The 20,693-nt window shown below is 34.9% G+C and overlaps 1 protein-coding gene across 50 annotated transcripts in view; it reads right to left on the reverse strand.

Moving 5' to 3' along the window:
- The window catches only part of EPB41L2 (erythrocyte membrane protein band 4.1 like 2), a 109,315-nt gene that overhangs the window by 37,194 nt on the left and 51,428 nt on the right, over positions 1-20,693 (reverse strand). For all 50 annotated transcript variants that reach the window (XM_040553749.1, XM_040553742.1, XM_040553740.1 and 47 more), the window contains 3 exons: positions 14,617-14,721; positions 7,693-7,735; positions 1,358-1,433 (listed from right to left, as the gene is read on the reverse strand). In XM_040553749.1, coding sequence (XP_040409683.1) covers positions 1,358-1,433; positions 7,693-7,735; positions 14,617-14,721 — 224 coding nt within the window. The remainder of the gene's footprint in view (positions 1-1,357; positions 1,434-7,692; positions 7,736-14,616; positions 14,722-20,693) is intronic.

The raw sequence follows: 20,693 nt of genomic DNA on the forward strand, positions 1-20,693 counted from the left end.
AAATTGATTTCACTTCCATTTTTGAGACAGTATTACTTTTCATAAATAATCTGAAGAGCAAGAAAAATTCTGATTTCAAATATGTGAATGAATAAAAAAATATTTAATTTGTAACAAAAGTAGACTTAAGAACTCCTTCATTTTTCATTTTAGACTGCAAGTGTCTAAGTAAAAACCATGCATTTCCTTTGAAATTTCCCTTTGGCTTGAAAATTCTAGCTTTTATATACCTTACAGTCACTAGCTCATCAAGTAATGTAATAGACAGAAGAAATCTGTATTATTACTGAAACCATAATTGCCTTCCTTAAACCACGTATATATCAGAATTTACTATTTCAAGTACTGCACATAGTCTTCTACCAAATATAGCAAGTTAACAATCAGGAAACATCATGCCCTAGCACAGATATTTAATTAAAAAAAGTTTTATAAGTGAAGTTCAAATTTTAAGGAATTTAGCTTTAAGCTATAATCATAAAAACACTTTATCAGTTGAACATGCAATTTGAACGCCAACTGACACTGAAAACTTTCAAACTAAACAGACGCAGTTGAAATACACTGCATACTAAGTGTCTTAGGTTATTTGTAGTAATATGTCAACTACAGACTCATGTAGCTATCTTATTTTGTGTAGAGAACTGATTAAATGCAGTATGTAATGACATATCCCACCTCACCAGAATTAACTAACTCCAAATTCAAACAAAGTGCTTAGGTTTGCCGTAACTCCTGAAGAAGTGAGCCTATTGCCTACACTCCTTATGTTAGTCTTACAATGCTATATTTTAGGTGCTTAGAAAGTACTTCATTCTTAGATCTCATTAGATCTTATCCCATTGCCTTCTAAGCAAGGTAATTATTTCCATGTTTTATGGTTTTATTTAAACTACAAATACTACATTTTCAACAACATAAGCTGGATGATAACTAAAATACCTTGGGCCCCTTAAGCTTTGCTCTCCAAAACACCACCCCCATACCATCATTTGCTTTATAATAAAGGAGCAGTCCAAAAACAAACCACCGTCTTCCTTCATACATGGTGCCATCTCATCTGCCCCTCCTGCATTCCCCTCAAATCATATCCCAACTTATCATTAAATTCTTCTTTCTGAAGAAACAAAGGCCTCTCATTCTTTTTGAGAGATACCCTGCTAGGTACTCCTGCTTCCTCAAGATGCCTTCCATGCCAAGGGACTCCTTTGTGCCCACACTCCAGAAAGTAGTTGATATGAGAACATCTATAGCATTCTACAGTAACAGAACTTGTTATGGCATCCAGAAAGTGAAGAAGCCTAATTTGATAAAATAGCAGTAACTTTTAAGTTTAAAAATTATGAACTGTACATACCTAGTGATGTCTTCAGTCAATTGTGAAGGATCAGGAGGATAAAATTTCACATTAAAGGTGAACAGCCAAGGTAAACCTAAATATAGGAAACATCTGATTGTTAATCTCAAAATTGTTGAAGCAAGCAAAGAGTTTTACAGAAAAAAACAAGGCAGTTGTGCAAACTTTAGATCACTGAAACCTTGAAAATATTTGAAAGTTATTTCTCCTCTTTTGAGAGTATATTAGCAAGAACCATTCATTATATTCATTATCAGACATACATACAGTGAAAGCTAAAACATAACATGTTAAAAATTAAACATGTTAACAATAAGTTATGTAAACAACAGAAGTTTTTAATGTGAACACTACCATAATATATAACCATAAAACATTTCAGATATTCTGTATTCAAATATAAATAGCTGCTTGCACTAAATCTGCATTTATTTCCAACTCTTCCAAGGCTAATTATCTCCCTGTTTAAACTGATTGTAGTTTGAAAGACCGTACAGTAACTATGAACTTCAGATGTCAATATGAAGTCTGTGTTGCATACAACGGAAAGACAAAGTAAACTATTACATTTTCATACTGAATGCATAGAAGACAAATACTAGCCATTTCTCCTTTAAAATCATTTGTTTTCTTAAACAATAATACCTTTAACTATAATAGTAATTATGTTTTTTTAATTCACATATGAAAATTGTGATTGCCTATCTTAAATACAAAAGCACTTAAAACTAGAGTAATAGTTTGACAAAGCATAAAATTCTGCTTTTAATCATAGCTCTAGTTCTAGAACAACTTTCAAATCTGAAACATTTAAGTCACTCAAATAATGAAAATCCATTCTAAGAATGTTGCTGTTATAATACTATGTGCAAGAGAAGTATGTTCATTGGAAAGTAATAATTTGACAAAATGTAGAAGTTTCCAAATTCAAACATTTTAAATAAGATTTTAAATATTATTATTAAATATTTTAAATTTTGAATATCTTATTCTTAAATAAGATTTTAACAAGTTGCCATACTCCGATAAATCATGCTTCAAAAAATGTCTATTTTAAAAAAAGAAATGACCAAAATGCCATTTCCAACATTATGCTACAGGTGCTAACATTTTTGCTTAAGGTTGTTTTCCTAAAAATAAAGAAATAATAAATTCACAGCTGTTAAAAGTGAAAAGATGCTTTGTGTCAAGATATGTACTTCAACGTTTCAAAAATTACTTCATATTTTCAGACGTGACTATTCACTGTAGCATTTTAACTTCTGCATAAGTCTGCTTAACTGTGAACATCATCCTCCCTGGCTGCTAAGTCACTATTTCCTTTTGGGAGTACAGGGATATAATGTATCTTCATGATCCCAGTTATCAATTATTTGTTAGGACGATGATAGCTTGGCTTACAAAATAAGGTACATTGCCTTGAACAAGAAAGCCTAATTTATCTGATGTACACATAGTACTGATTTGGGTAACATACACCTCATTCCATTATCTATCGCTGTCTAGTGCAAGATAGAATGAAGAAAAATATCTTAAGTTTCTAACAATAATTTATAAATATACTATAAACAAACAGAATTAAATCTGGAATAAATGATGGAAGTGGACTAATGTATTTCCCAGGAGACTAGCACCATCATTTAATGCTAATATTAAGTAAACCAAACTGATGGCAAGAAGCAATTGAGCCAAAAATATCTATGCAAACAGTGTTTAGCAAGAGTTGTTATGTTAACAGGTACTGTGGAGGAGGTTGGAGCAGGAAAGATGGAAGTAAGATGTGTCCTTCCACACAGGTAGCAACCAGACAATGTTTTCCTGGAATGGAACAGTTTCCTGATGCGAAGCAATTTTTCCTGGTCTAAGACTACAGTTCAGCTAATCACAGATAAATTTGGCCTTAACCTATCTCTCTTTTCTGTCAGCATTTTTACTGTTAGCTTTCAGAAAGCTCTGTAACTAGGAGACCTAGACACTGCTGGAAAAGAAAAAAAGCTTCTAAAAGCTAAAAAGAGCACAAATCCTCTGAATCCACAGACTACATGAAAAGAATCATGTCTGCTCATACTAATTCCCACAACTAATCCACAGGAAAAATGTTGTAGTTGATTTTCTACTAAATAATTTCTGGACAGTTGATGACCTGGTACTTTACCTAAAAACACATTTATCCTCAGAACATAACCCATCATTTTATTACAATTAGTATAGTATTACAATGTGCACAGGCTATATTTATACTTCAATACAGCATACTGTTTACAGCCACATAACAGAGGCACACAAACAATTGTCTTCACACAACAATGCATGCTATTACTGGCACTTTGAATTGACAGCAAAAACAAAAAAATCTGATATTAAAGTGATATTTAGCATTCTGTTCCTGATAAGGCTCTCTGTCTTAATGTTTAATGGTATGTGCTACAGAAATGTCAAATTTTTTTTTCTAGACAGTTTGTTACCTCAAAAATGCTTCTGTGGCAGCTTTAGGCACATTCTTCGAGAAAAAGAACGCAATAACTAACCAGCTAACAACATACAATTAACATGATTCATGCCATTCACACTGGAAATCAGTGAGTTTTTATTCCAGAGACGGCATTTATAGCTTTTACTCATGATCCCTGTCTCTCAGCTAACGTTTTTAGGGTACTGTGTGACTGGGACAGATGAACTGCTCACAGACAGATGTCAAATGCCCCATAAAGATAAGAAAATTATGCCTATAATATACCTTAAATTACCTTCCAGGGAGTCAAAGCAATATCGTAGCTGTACAACTAGCCCACATTTTCAAAGTTGCATTAACAAAACCAGAGTGCAGCCAGACCTTTTTGGACCAACACGATCCAGCTCACAAACTCAGACATCTCTAAACTGCAAAACAATTTTTATGACTAGCAGACTTACAGGAACACTTCCACAGGACAACTCTTCTCTTAGCACAGTGCTTATTGCTCTTCACTACTACATTCCAGTGTGATGTGCTTAGAAGTTAGGTACAAATTTTACACATGCATAGTTATTTACGTTATTTTATTATATCTATTTCTTTAACGTGACCTTACATACACGTATATATACGCTTTTTTTAACCTGAGCTTGCCATGTTTCATTGACAATAAAATCAGAGTTGTATATTTAAAATGCAATCCTTTTCCTTAATGAATTCTAACTTCCCTTCACACTAAGTACAAATTGTAAAATGTGGTAGTACAGTGTTGCAAAATTCTAAATTTGTATTACACTGTTCTCACAGAATTTTATTTACGAATTTAATCTTCTCTCATCTTCACCCACAATATAATTGTGAACATTTAAACTGCAGACAGGAGATTGATCTTCAATTGCAATTAATACTACAGTAAAACCAGCTTTATGTGGCTTACTCATTCAACTCTTCTACACTGAGAATGACTTCAGAAAAACTCAGAAAACTGAATTGAATGTGCTATATACAAACTGCATGTACCACATCTTGCATAGATAAAAACCTCATATTAAATTTTATATAAAGGTAAAACACCATACCTTCCATGAAATCTGCGATTTGGCTTTTCCAAAGTCAGTGCCTACTGTTTGTCCCTTCACTATATGCAAGAGCTGAAGTTCTAAGTTTCATGAAAGCCTGAATCCACTTTGGATGTATCAATTTCCAAGCTAGTGACAGAAATGTCATACCTGTCCATAACTGAATTAGAGGTTTTATCATATACCAGTGGATATCCAATTACATGAGTTTAAAAAAGGTCATGAATTAATTTTCCTGAAGAGATCAGGCTGGGTGAAGCCAAACAAGTTTTTTGCCACCTTCATAGCCTTGAGAAATGAGACAGTAATTTGTGGACCAAGTTCATTAGCTACAGCAACATTGGTATATGGGTAATTGCTGAGGTCCAATATAATTGCCCAGCCAAAGGCCAATGTGAATAAATGACAGACCACAAAACCTGGGGACCCTGAATCTCAGCAACAGACAGCCTGATGCAGACCATGACTTGCTGGAGACTACGGGATTCTAATTTCATCTTCCCCAGGGTGGTACACAAGCGTCTCATATGTGGAGTATTGATATTGCTCACATGTAAGAGACACAGATTATTATAAATATTAAGTTGAAAAGTGACATGCTGAACTCCACTTCCAAATTCAACACCTTTGAGTGTTCAGATCAATATATTTGTCCAGATATGCTCAACTAGCATGTTAGTGCTTCAGTTTATGCTATACATAAGAAAAAGAAATGACTTTCCTCATTTCGAATGGGCTAGTAGGTTTTACAGGTATCTTAAATATATTTTAACTGAATTTTTTTTTTGTACATAAGATATCCATTCTTGACTAGAACTAAGCCTGAAACAAAGAGAAACCTCATTACTTAGTACCCACGTAGTTGGGAGAGAAAATTTGCTTTCACAGTACATTCCAATATCTGGAAATTTTAATACAGTGATTACAAAGAACACAACTAACAGTATGTTCATTACTTGCAAATCAGTGTAAGCAAGTTTCATTGTAGAAACCTTTGAAATGGCATTCTCACTTGGTTGTTTACTTCATGCAGTACGCGTATGAACTCAGAAATACTACAGACCAGAGAAAAAATTTCAATTGTGATGCCTAATTCAAGAAACTGGACTTGATCTCCAATACAGAAACACAGGTCTTCATGTTGAATGAAAAATCAGATTCCTTTAAAATATATTTGGGCTACGTACTACACAGTATTAAAAAACATTATGTAGTGCATCCAAACAAATATCAGGCCAGTTCTTACATTTCAGATTCATGATAGCTGTAGATGATGCTCTATAGCGTGCAGATCACTACTCAAGACAGTAGCATGGAAAGTATCAGTGTCTTTTGTCAAATATTAAAACCTAATGAAACTACTACTATATATATTGACTACTAATATATATATATTAACCGAAGACCTCACATTTCTATGGAATAAGTATTGCAACTTCTCCATTATTAAAAGGGCAATTGCAGATGGCTTCTGCAATTGCATAAGCATGCAAGTACATTCACCATTTTAATTGGACTAGTTTGTTTATACAACAGCATATTAGACCAAAAAATAGTCGTCAATGAAGCTTCTGTAACTTTAATTTATCCACTGAAAATTAAAAATACACCTTCCTCAACATAGTAAAGGATTTCACCAATTGGGAAAGGTCTAAAGGAAACAGAATTAACACCACTACCATTTTTGGAAAATGCGAGCATTGCGTTACAAAGAAGTTAGAAATAGTAAAGAAACCGCTTGTTAACCATTGTAATTAGCACAATGCTGTTCTTAATTACAAGTACTCCCACTGGATCATATGCCCCAGAAGAGATCAAAGTCAGTTTCTTAAGTAACATTCTTGTTGTGTTGGAAATGTAGACATGCAAGTCTTATTATCATCACCTCTTCAAAAAATTTGCTTTCTCTCCCCACTTACATTTCCTGTCAGCTGCTTAGAAATAATGTTTCCACCAAAAAAAAAAAAACAAAAACATAAAAAGAAAATCATATTGGCCACAAACATAAAACAATGAGAAGAGTGTCAGTTAAGAGTTGTCTAGCCTTTCATAGTGGCTACTTATTTTGAGACATTTAAGCTCAGAAAGAGTATTTCCTGCACATACTCACCATTTGCTCCTGTCTACTACAAAAGCTACATGCCGAGTGAAATACTTGACAGACTTTTATGGAAACAGAGTAAAATAAGTTACTCTGTGTATACTTCATAAGGGAAGCAGAAAGATCTAAACAGATTCAGTCAAACATTCCAGGGAGTAGTCTGAGGTTCCAAGTGCTCTCTCTCTAATCCATTTCCATTGTGGAAATAGTGCTGGACTGATCAGGTTAAAAAAAATATACACCTTCTGTAAGACATACTGATTCTTATTTTGTAGTTTCATGTTCTTCTGGTGAGTCTTTGAAGTTTGAAAGCCTTACAGCATCAACCACGACCATTTCTGCAAGTTAACTTTTTCCATCTCATAACCCAAATATCAGCATCAAAATTTGAGTAACATCTACTGTTTTGGGATGCAAAAGGTATCTACTGATTAGTCAAATGCAATACAGAAAAATTTGGGTCAGCAGCCACTATAGACATTAACTTCTACAGCAGAAGTCTGAGCAATCCTTTCTCTCCTTATTGTACAGTGGACAGAAATAGAAGCTTTGCTTTTTGTTCTAAGGCTGAATGTCATCAGATATAAATTCTTTTAATGCTGTTTCAATTAAATCAACATCCAGACTACTGAGTTTAGGAAGAAATTTTCTGTGAGCAAAAAAAAAAGGGAACGTAACATCCAAATACATAAGTACTTACTTCGAATTTGTCTCTTAATTTCCTTTGAAGAATCTAACCAGTTCTGAAAAAAAAAACAAACATTTAAAATAATTTCACAGAGAAAATGAAGTAATTTCATAAGTTTCATACGATGCAAAGATGGTATTGTTTAGACTTCTGTTCTACTTTAAAATTTCCCAGAAAATTCTAAAATTGAACTTGTGATTTGCTAGCAAGTCTCCCCATCTATGCACATAAGTGATACTGTATGATGCCACTGCCTTCATGGCTTATCTTATTGCTTTAGAATATTTATGCCCTGTAATTTTGTAAATTGGACAGTCTTTGCTAGCACATTACATTCGACAAATACAATTGTTTCTCTCCTTTTATTGGCATAAGCAGACTTCATGAACAACTACATAATCTCTACATGCCAGCACTTACATACCCATATAGAGTCATTTAATATGAGATTTCTCTTAATCTCTAGACATCTACTATTCCTGTTGTCTTAAATTATATACATTTTAGCTCTGATAACATTCAAAGGTGCTTGGAAAAAAATAATCAAGTTTCATGTTTTTTTTTTTTCCTGAGCTTCCCCACAGCAAAGTTCCCTATTAACTTGTACGATGTTAATGCTGATACACAAGGTTCAAAAACTATAAGCTTTGCTCTATTTTAGGCAATGCAAATTAAGAAAATTTTCCATATAGCATATAGTATTTTGTACTACCTATTAAGGTGGTTATAACATTTCAATTACTATTGTTACTTATGCAGAGACTTTTTTTTGTGATTGATCCAAAAACATAACTTTGAAATTTGAGAATGAGAAATCAGTAACATGCATTCACCTGTAATTCAAACAATCCTGTTTACAAATTTTACCCATAGATATTACAAAATAGATCAAGTAAGAGACTAGAAATATAAGCCTTTTAACTGCAGTTACTGAACATTTACTTTACACAGCATTTGAATGTTTATTTCCCATAAACAGACACACAAACATACATGAACAAATACATGCACACATATGCGCACACAGCCAGTCTGTCAGCCAAACTGAGTATGCTTCATTAGCAGAAGTGTGCAAAGTAGTGAGGAGCTAGCAACTAACTTGCAAGGTCAAGGTCAACATTTGCATTTCAACAGTCCACTGCAGGTAACAGCGGCCTCAAGGTCAGCAGGGACCTCAGTGCCAGCACAAACGTTGCTAAGGATGCATCTCTGTCAATGTTTCTTGCCTAACCTAGCCAAGTACCAGGTATTGAGTACACTGTGACTCAACCTTTCAGTCTGTGACGCCAAACTGTAGACACCAATAATTGTTTTCCACAACCATATAAGTCAGTCTACTGCACACTTTCCAACTCAAAATAAGTCTATTTCAAGAACACAGTGTGCTATACCACACTTTTATGGGTCTATATGCATTAGGAGAACGTGAAACACATGGTATTTTTACACTGCAGCAAATCCTTACTTACTGTTTATCTCTGCTGGTAAAGGACATGGCTTCTGTGAACATGACCCAAAATACTAAGATTGTTGTTGTAAATGACCTTAATCTAATCTAGTTTTGTCATTGATGCAGAATGTCTACATTAGACAAATGCTCTTTAGAAAAAATGCAAAAACCAAAACACTATCATTTGTTATAGGTGTAATTAATTAAAACACATGGATAATTCCACATTTCTTGCTTTAAAAAGCCTGCAACCTCTACATCTCATAACTGTTACAATGATTCCAGAGATACACAGTCCATAATATTGTTATAAAGGAAGAGACAACATTCCTTCAAAGATATCTGGACAAAATTCATTTTGCTTAAATCAGAAAAAATACTACCTGCTGGAAGAACCTTGACAAGGACAGGCCTCGGAAGACATGAAGTCTTCAAAGATTTTAGCTGAGACCCATTTCAGCTACAATTATCATCCTGGTTTTCAGTTTTGGTATTAACTCCATTCCCAAACAATACAAAGCCATATTCTTCTGATTACCATATTCTTCTGATTACAAAGGTAACTAAAACTATCTTAAACTCCTAAATTTTAGACGAAGGGTAGTATAAAGTAACAAATAGTTATGTAGTGTGACAATTACAGCAGAAAACTAGAATGCATGAGTATGTTATTTTCAGTGCTTTATCTTTTACCTCTACTTTTACAAAGTGGAAGAAAACATACAAAACAGAATATGCTGCAAAATGAGAATAAACTTTTTAAAGAAAGAAATTTATTTCTTTAAATGAAACTATTTTCAATACAGTTCATTTTCTGATTTTCCAAACCTGCAGTAGGCTTATTGGAAGCAGATTTCATCATCAACTTTCATTACTGTTCTATCAAATAAAATCAGATATTTGTATTCCATTTTACATGTGTAATTACTTTTTTTTTTTTGGGGGGGGGGGGGGGTGGTTTTGCATCTGTGGCTTTTGTTACAAGTAAAACAAACACTATTGAAGAATCTACCCTGAAATAGACCTCAGCACAGAATAGGCAGGTCTGTCTTTCAACACAAAAGGCAAAGTGTATGCACACTACGTTGCTCCAATAGGCAAAAATCTATTTGTTTAATTTATGAATGGTAAGGTTATAGATAAGACAAAGTAATGAATTGTCAAAGAACAACAAAACGTTCTCTACCAGCACAACAGTATTTTGTACAAATCCAGAAAAGCAGCATTTCCAGCTGGTGCCCAGAACATAAGAGCACAAGCTTTCTAACACTTTTGCAGACCAATTACGGCATGAATGGAGCATTCATGAACTTTTGAGGGTGTAATGCAATAAAATCACTAACTAAACTTTAAACGAATAAATATAACATTTGTAAAGCCACAAAAAAAATTATTAACTTTACCTAAATAGCTTTAAAACGTCTATGAAAGCTAACAAAAATTGGTCTGATATGAACATCTCTCCCAGCTGCACAGAACACCCATAGAGAAAAGTTAATGGGATTCCTCCTCCAATGGTACCCCAATGGTGCATTAGGGAGCAGCTCTAATTCAAAAGAGTGCCTGGCATTGAGTTTCCACACCCCACAGCTGCTGTCTAGCTCAACAGCTGGCTCCTAAATGAGTGGCTGTGATGACTGCATAAGAATGAGGAAACACACATCATTCAGCATGTAATACTGACTGGGATGGAGGTCAGAGATCTGTTGCATTTTAATCTCAAGGGGCAATAATTATAACTGGAAAAAATGTATCAGAAATAACTGGTACCAAGATGAAAAAAATTCAGACTTGATCTTTATACAGAGAGGTGAACAAAAGAGAAGGCCAGCCCCTAAAACTAGCAAAAGCTCCAAGTCTCTAGGCTTTCTGTGGCAGATATTGCTGAACACAACTGATCAGCATCCTCACCCCCATCCATTAATTAAATCAATACATAAGATGTTATATGATTTTTTCTTTCTTAGAAAAGAATGAAAGGAAGTTGAGATATATGTGAAAGTGCTAAGACAAAAGCACAGGATCTATTAAAAAGACATACCACAAATGTTTAACATTCTACAAACAATATAAAAGGTCTTCATCCATGTATTAAAAAGGTCCCTTTAATAACAAAAATACATGCATCTATCTTACTGATCCCATTCTGTGTAGCCATACAATTTCATATTTACAAGCATGAAAGAAATGGCAGCTGGGTGTTGGGGGGCACAACTCTCTCATGCTGAAGCCCAGGCTTTCAAAGTCTTTTTTGGAAACCTGGGTATTCCTGCTCATCTGGCAACTACAACTTAGAGCTGCAGCAGAGCCTCACATCCACACCAGTTACACATCAGGAGATGAAATAGGTCACCTAAGCCATACTTTGACTTCTGGGAGTCTCAATTGACTAAAGGCACTACAACAAATGACATTCCTAAATGTGGTACTTCAGCTTGGGATCTTCAAAAGAGTGTCTTGCTGAATATATTGCTGTAGATTTTATTATGTAAGAAAGAGTTATAACTATGCAGTCTCTAACAGCGAGATCATCATCTGCCTCTACTTTATACTTTCTACCTTTTTTTGGTCAATTTGTGATTTTAGTATTCCTCTAGTACTGTAACTCAGAGTTTAAAGTACTCATGGTCAGAAACAAAGCAAACTTCCACAGCTTTAGCAAAGCCATATGAAATATGATTTGATAACCTATTCAATTTTAAATTTGTTTTATCAGAAAATTTGTACTTACATTCTATTTAATCAGAGGAGGAAAACAGAAAACTGGTTACAGATGGTACGCATTTAAATACCAAGATTAAAAACAATAGAAAATTGATCCGTATCTCAAATATGAACTCCAAGAATTGCCTACCTATTAAAGAGTTCCAGAAAACTCAAACTAGGACCACTAGGACTTTTTTCCTTTTAATATTTTTTTTTCTTGGCTTTAAGTCATTACACAACCTTGTGTCTTCCTTAGCCTTTTGCACATCACAAATTCCCCTATCTCTAATCAAGTGATCACAAAATGCTAACTGTTGAGGAAAGAAAGCAAAACCAGACAATCAGTACCTTTAGAAGTGTCAGTTAAAACAATAGTAAAGAATACAACAGTCATCTTGCACACGTACCTAAGTTTGTAAAATATAGGCCAATTGTACAAGACAAGCACTGCTCTAATAACTTTGAAAATCAAATTAAAATGAAAAGCTTACAAATGAACAGCAATAGGTAAAACAGACAATCCCTGTTGAACAAGCATCAAATGCTGTAGATTCAAAGAACAATTAGAAAACAAACTCAAATTGGGAAATTTAGATAAAGTACCGCCTTTTGCCGGTCCAAAACTGAATGCTCCTTCCTTTTCCCTCTCAGACTTTGAAAGACATCTGAGTGAGTAATCCAGGGAATACAGTAGATCGACTCCGCTCAATATCTGTTTGCAAACTAAGTGCCTAAAGACCACCTAGAGTTCTTTCACCAACTGAAGTTCTTTCACCAACCTTTCTAAGAAATCCGCTGGTTGACCAGAGTTTCTAAGGAAGCCAGAACAAGCTTAAATATTTCAGTAACTGTCCCTACCAAATTTCTGTGGTTCACTGAAAGGTTAGCTAATTTGGACAAATAACTTCACATCATTCTTGGTGTGCCTTAAACTTCATATGGTAGTTACAATATAGGCAGGTATCACTGATAAATGGAAATATATACACAAACCCTCATATATATAGAAAAAATGGCTCTTTTAAAGGTATGACACTGGGTTCCTCCACTCACATGACTGAGGAATACCAAGAAGTCTGTTAGTCCAACTAGAGGTGCATTAGAAAAGAGAGAATTGACATACTCTGCACCAATCCCAAACTTTCCTGCTCTATTTGAAAAAGCCGAAGGCTCCCCAATTCCACCACTTAAGACCTATTCAAATGTGCTGTTTCCTGGTATAATTCAAGGATCCCACATCTGTTATTAGATATCTCCTTTCTTGTCAGTGAGGAGACTGTCCTATGTTTTACTGTGTGTGTACACCCATGTATTGCCAAGAATACTAAGTAGCACAAATACAGGGACTGTAAATGACAACAAAAAATAATAGATTATGGTATTACTCAGAAGATCAACTTGGATGCTCTTCCTTGTTACACTGAAGATGGTCCAATTTCTGTAAATGCTTTATAAATCACAAACAAAAATACAATATTCAAGTAAAAATACATCAAGCCCATTTTACGCATGGAAATCTCTAACCCAGAGGAATCAAGTATTTTGCTCTTTGCTTCACAAAAGGTCTCCAGCAAAGCAAAAGAAGTCTAGAAAACAACTGTATTTGAATAGAAGTTGTCAAAAAGTCAAATTTATTCAGATTACTAAATTAGACTTCATTTCAAATGCAAAAGTGGAATAAAAAAACATGAAAAAAAGCAAGAACGTCTTCACTAAGTATAATGCGTATATACAATGAGTATATAGTATATATACTCATGTAAGGATGCTTTCTGCCACAAAAAAAAGATTGAGATTAAAATCAAAAGAATTACATTTTTTTCCATTTCAATTTGCAGTTATTAGTTTGTTCTTTATGATAGAAAAGATCATAAAGGTTTATCTTTAGTTAGCAGACAGTGAAAACTAGTCCATAACTAGCCACAAACATTCAGATGCTGGGAGAAGCTAATTGGCTCTTAGTAATTAGTAGAATGAATACCAACAGCTGATTTAAATTTTTTTCCTCAACTCAACAATCTAGATGTGCTCACCACATACAAACAAGTGTAAAAGATGACAGAAAATATGCTACCAAAAGGTATTGAAGAGATCTTATTTGAATGTAGTTATACCAAAACACCTCTTCATTACTAAAGCTAGCATCCAATGCTGGTGAGAGGCTAGCCCCAGTCTCATCTTTTCAAATGACTTTTTTTTCTAAACTTAAAATTAATAGGAAAAGAAACAATTAAGGCCTAATAGTTACAGACTTACAGACAAGATGTCCTTCGTGCTCCTTGTCAAAGCATTATTAAGCACATGTGAGAAAAGACAGTGAAATTTTTAGAAAGCCAGATTAAAGATAGATTTGTTTGTATTATTTATCATCAGTTTTGTTTGTCTTTGTATTTTTAAAAGGGTTACAAATCAAACTTTGGGGAGTTTGGCAGGTTGTTAAGGGAATGATATTAAAGTTTCCTATCTTCACTGGCAGGTATGGCATACTATTTTACCATTCCAAAATAAAGCCTAGGAACTATTCAATTATTTTTTTTCCAGAAATGTGTATATTTTAAATATTTCACACTCTGAAGTAATAAATGGAATCTTTGTTAGGTATCTTAACATACACATCAGTATATTGTACACAGTACAAGTTTACAGCAAAATAGAATTGAAGTTTTGTAATGGTTTACTTAAATGTTTGTAAAGGTATACATTTAATAAAATATCCCACTCTAAACTATTCAAGTCAGTAGCAATGTAGGGGAAAAACAAAAGGTCTAATACAGGCATACCTTCTGATCTGAATTCTCATAGAACAGCAGCCCAAAGTAGTCCTTTTCCAGTAAATTGAGATGCTCACACACTTTGTCAAACAGTATTTGGCCTTTTGCTCTTTTCTGAAAAAAAGAAAAGTACTATCAGTAAACATTTAATTTTATGAACATATTCAGCTGATGAAACAGGCTGCACAACAGGTACTATAATTAGATGGGATTAGTCAGGAAATTTTAAAGTACCAATAAAAAAGATTATAAAGCTATCAGCTTTCTTATGATACTCTGTTTATCATATTTTCAAGCTATACATATCACAGTTAAAAATAAAGACATTTAAATTATTTTCCAATTCAAAGAAGTTGACTTGCACGTACAAGAAAAATTCAGTACCATTTTTAACTTAAGTATTGCACACCTTTAATTCCAGCTAAATAGTTCTTAAGTTGTTTTTTATAAGTCTTTAGTTTTACCTAAAGGCCAGGCAGGATGGGGCTTTGAGCAACCTGGTCTACTGGGAAGTGTCCCTGCCTATGGCAGGGGGGGTGGGAACTAGCTGGTTTCTAAATGTCCTTTCCAACCCAAACCATTCTATGGCTCTATGAAAACCAAAGCATGTTATCTTCAAGAAACAAAAAAAAAAATGAAGCAGACCACTAAAAGCAGGTGATCAGGCCAGTAGGAACACCATACAAGCAATAAGCAGAGCACAAATAGGTCTGTCAACATTGCAAAGATTTTGAGGGGCAAGTCAAAGAAACCAAAGTCTTAAATCAAAACGAAGTCTTAAAGAAGTTAATTCCTTCAAAAATCTGTTGTAGTAACAAAAAATATTTTTGAGGTTAGTTTTAATATTGTAGTCTGCTATTTTACAATAGCAATGAAAGACAAAAGTTTTAGCACACACCTAAAAAGGCTGCTTTTTGCAGCTCTGAATAATATAGCTTAAGTAAGTCGCAATTAGCCCTGAAGTTCTATCTTTCCTTCCCACACCAGTAACTGAGAATGTAAACATGGTTACCCTGTGTCTTCCTATTGCTGGTAATGAAAAACAGGCCTACGTCTTGTTTCTGTGTGCCAGATTTTAGGGAAAAATTGTACTGGAGATGGCTGCTGACAAGAGGCAAAATGTTTTAGAGCAATTGGCTTGCAATACATAACCAGGGGTGGGGAACATCAGAATTTCTTTCCACAGTTAAAATACAGCCTGTTGGTGGAACATTTGAACATGAACAGCATGCAGTCTCGCCTTTTGAACCAAGCCCTACATGACTGTTCTGCTATTTGTGGCATTTACCAGCGAGGCCACAACATGGCATTTTCCGAGGCCTGGCAGCTCAGAGGAATTTCTGCATTTGCTTATCCCACAGATTCCAGTAGATGCCATACACTACTGCAATTCCAAAGAAACGCCATCGACTGCCTCTGAGTAGGCCCTGGCAACACTGCAGTTATTGTGTCCTGCAGACAGAGCTCTCACAAGTGCGTCAAGTGTGCCTCTCACTGCAGCTCCATTGCACTGTACAAAATGTTAAGGCTGGGAGGGGAGGGAAGGGGGAGAAAAGGTATGCACAGAGCAAATAGTGCAGGCATTGTTTTTTTATTCTCCAACAATCCAAACTTGATGCTTCAAGACTGCATTGTTCAGCAGACGTTACAGTCTTGAAGATCAGAAAACTTTCAAATGACACATTTATAAGATGAGCACAATGAGTTGCCAAAGCATCACAGAGAGTCAGTGGAGCTTAGAAGTCGAAATCACTTGAAAAAGGGAGCTGGAATCTTAAGTCAGTACTCTCACGTTTTACTCTTCAGAAATACAGGTAACTCCTTCCCCTAGCAGTTTGAAGTAACCATTTTTCTCAACAGCCTCCCCTTCAGCTTAGTAGAAGTCAGTGTGGTGACCAGCTCCCAGCAGGCCAGGTGCCCCCAGGCCACTCTCACACTCCCCCTCCTCAGCAAGATGGGAGGATCAGTGCCAAGGCAGCCAGCCCTGAAAGGCCATACTAATGTCTGACCTCCACACAAGGCTCGTCTCTCCTTTGGCTTTGAGATGACTTCACATGTAAACATGACTTTTCGTAGCGTCTCTTGAATCTGGACCAAAGTTTTCAAAATGTGTAAAATTTGTCATCCCTGTATTTCTTTAAGTAAAAAAAAGTTCATACTTCAAGCAGATCTCTTAAGTTTATCCAAACACTAGTCTACACATCTGAACAGTCGAAAAATAAAGACTTGCAAATAAAAGCCCAACTATAATTAAACATCTGATCCATATCAAGTTCAATCATACTTTTCTTAATTCAGGGTTAAAAATGATCTTAACTGTACATTAAACAATTTTATTTTGTATAAGCAAACTAAGTAACCATAGGACCCTTATGTCATCTCCAATATATTTCAGTTGCTCATACGTGCATAAAATGTGGTCAGTGCTGGCATCCTTTAAATGCCTTTTGTTATAAATATTTAATTAGACCACTGACTGAATGCAGTAAACAAACCCAATGTGATCTACATTTGCTTCTAACTAGCAGTTATTATACAGTTAGCATTTTTTTTTTTAAGTGGAAATGTTATCCTCTACTAAAACCAAGATCACATTTACAGAAGAAAATCTGAACAAGCCTTTATCACAGATCCCAAATATAACAAAGAAGTTTTCCTATAACTACCTAAGAAACCACTGAAAAAGAAAAAAAGCTTCAAAAATAGCTTCCTCCTCAAAGCAAGAGGAACACTTAGGCCACTCTAAGAGAATGAGAACTTGCACCTGCTCTCATAGATGTCGGTTATTAGGAAAGGAGTTCATCAGAATTACGTAATCTGCACTATGCTAAAAATAAAAAACAATAAAAAACAAATAATTTGCATCTTAGAAATTCATTTTGAGCATTTCACTCAAGCTATTAAACTGACGTTACTTCCCACAAATATTACACTATTGAATCATGAACCTGTGATGGTGAATGTTTGTCATTTCAAGTACAATGATTCAGTGATTCAGAACTTTTGACAAAGACAAAAGACATCTTTTGACTAGACATCTTTCATCCCCACATGCTTTCACAAGTCTGTCCCACTTACATGTTGCCATTCCTGTGAGTGAACTTAATTCACTTGACAGAAAGCCATAAAAGGTAACTGAAAGTTACTAGCAGTTCACAACCTGTGAAAGTTGTTTTAATTCATGTTCCTCCAAAACTACTCAAACAACAGTTTTTCCCTTTCTTCCTCTCTAGTCATTTACAGATTTCTATGAAGAATCTGAGAACACATGGAAGCTATCCTTAAAAGCTACCATAGTTTTAAGTTTAAAATAAATTGAATAAGTTGTTAATGTTCTCTACACATGCACGTACCATGTAGACAACCCATTTTTAGTGAAATACTTCCACAGAATATTATTCCCTTATGTATCACAAATTTCCTAGAGATAAGCAGCTTTGGACATTTTTACTTTCAAGTTACGGGACACAGAAAACCAACCTATTTTGTTATCATGGAACCCAATAAGCAATTCCATGTGCTTTAGACTAAAAGTTAAAGGACTTAAATATAACATTTCAACGGAGGTTATTTTGCTTCCTTATGAAACTTTCCTAGTTCCCCAAAATTAAGCAAGTTTGAAGAGTGGCTGGTATCAATGTTTGTAACACTAGAACACTAGTCCCACTTAAAATTTTTAATTTCTCAGAACAAATACCAGAGACACTGGCATTAGAATTAACTACTGTTCAGTTTTAGCAAAATCAAAGACCACAGAGCACCACAAGAGTAAGAGTATCGAGTTTAAATGAACTGAGGAATAGATTTCACTTGCTACAAAGCTTAGCTTCATTACACCAACTTTTCTGGAGGACAGCAACCTTAAAGGTTGTCAGAACTGGTGTTCAGACAAGCAAATTTCTAGAAGCTATACTAAAGAAACAGGCTATAAGCCAGGTATTTCCAATTTGCATCTACAAAAGCAGAATAATAAAAGAATACAGAAAAAAATGGAAGGAAAGTGTCACCAAAGAAGCTGAAATATCTGCTTAAGAAGTTCTTTATAGAAAGAATTATTGACTTAACTAAGTTCAGACTGGCAAGTTGACACCAGTCAGAAGATCTACTAAGGCAAAATAAAGAGTTCTAAGGGCAAAAGAACAAACAGATAATTCTCAAAGGTGATAAATTAATTTACAAAGTAACCCTCAATAAAAGAAATATCTGAGATGTGCTTTATGTTAGAAGCCAAACATCTACCATGTCAGGTATGCCCTGGGCAATGGGAAAGACATGCAAAAACAAGCCAAAAGAGAGAACTCCCTAGTCAAACACTAGGCAGTTGCAAAAAAAAACAACAAACAACTTACAGCAATTATCAATACACAAAGCATACAAAGTGGCAAAGAAACATGAAGGGTACAAAGGTATGTGTATTCTAAGAGCAACATTTTGTGATTAATTCTGAACTATGATGTAACAGAATCAAATTATACAGTCATTTGCAAAGATGTCTCTATATCATAGTAAAAATGTGCTGATTTGCTGTAAGTGAACAATTCTCTCCATCCCTCTCCATAAGCAATTTCAAATATAAGTTAGCTTTAACACACTGAGGCAGCTAACATTTTCTAACAGAGCACCTCCTATCAGTTTCTGTTCCGTGGTACTCACCAGCAAATGATACAACACATTTGAAAGATGACATACAGAAATTAGCTTTCAGAAGCATTTAAATGCAGAAACAGAAGTCATTAGGATTTTGTTTACTCAGAAATCTCTCTCAATGCATTCTGCATGTCACATAAATACACATTATACAGAAATAACATTTCTGCAGCATATAATTAAATCTTCCACGCATAAAACAATTTAAGAAGCATTTGGAGAAAGTGACAGATGTGTCAGTCTCAACCACTGAGTGTTAAATACTTCAATACTGGACATAATCTTTGAAGGAAGATCTCTGCAATTTGCCATTACTTATGGGTTATAATCTAGCAAGTTGAAATAAGTAACACCAGCCACTATAAGAACTGTAAATTAATAGAGGAAATAAAGGCATCTCATATAGCATGTTATGCAGCTAATCATGACAGATAACTATGCAACAGGCTGAAAACAAAACTTCTTAAGATTTCCTGGGCTTCTTCATTAGTCTCTCCAAATGACGGCATCACAAAACTCTAAAAAACTCTTAAGGGATGCAGATTCCAGATTCAGAACTCCCAGGTCTCTAGCACCACAAAAAGAGGATTTGAGTTTTTATCCATAACCTAGACCTGGAGTAGATGAATTAATTTCCCACTCACCCCCACACATTACATCTAATACGTGCGCTCTTTGGAGTCCCCTTGTTTTCACTTCTGAATTTACCAAGTTCATAGAGAAGGATGGAACCCAAGTACATGTATGGAATAACAGAAGTAAGAAGGCTACATGGAAATCAAAGCCATAGATCTGGCAAAATGCATAGACTTTGAATTGGAAAGCATGTTTCTTCAAACAGTGTGAGTAATAGCTATTGTCTATGTGGAAAAAAAAAGGTAAGGTCTAGACTTTTTTTCTTGCAAAGAGAAAAAATTGAAAATTCAACCTTGCTTTTTCTCCCATAGGAGGTCACAGGACAAGCAATAGTATTCATTTAGCTGAGAACATAGCTTTTCCTTAGACAATCTTTACGCATAACTGATCCCCTTCACTTTTCTCATCCTTCCAAAAGGAATTATCACTTGTATATGTATAAAAGTAATCATTTGTATACATATATTTTTATATGTATATAAAAGCTATGTTGTTTTTCCATTCAAATACACCAGAAAAAAACTATACAGGGACAAACTATTCAATGGGAGATGACAGAGCTTTTTAGAAGAATCGTTAACTCGACGTACTGTGATACAAACCCATATGGTTCCCGAGTCTTTTCCCACCAAGGACCCTAATGTTTTTGGCTTTTGCCATAGCACAATTAGAGAACTTGGGCGGAGTTCTCTTTTGAGCCAAATTCTTCCAGCTGCAGTCCAGGAACCTGTCAGTGCCCCTTCCCCTTCCCTTGTCCACTAGGACCCCATGGCTCTCTCTCTGCAGAGCTGCTTTCCAGCCAG

The sequence above is a fragment of the Cygnus olor genome, chromosome 3 (assembly GCF_009769625.2).
Source record: "Cygnus olor isolate bCygOlo1 chromosome 3, bCygOlo1.pri.v2, whole genome shotgun sequence".
Lineage (NCBI taxonomy): Eukaryota > Metazoa > Chordata > Aves > Anseriformes > Anatidae > Cygnus > Cygnus olor.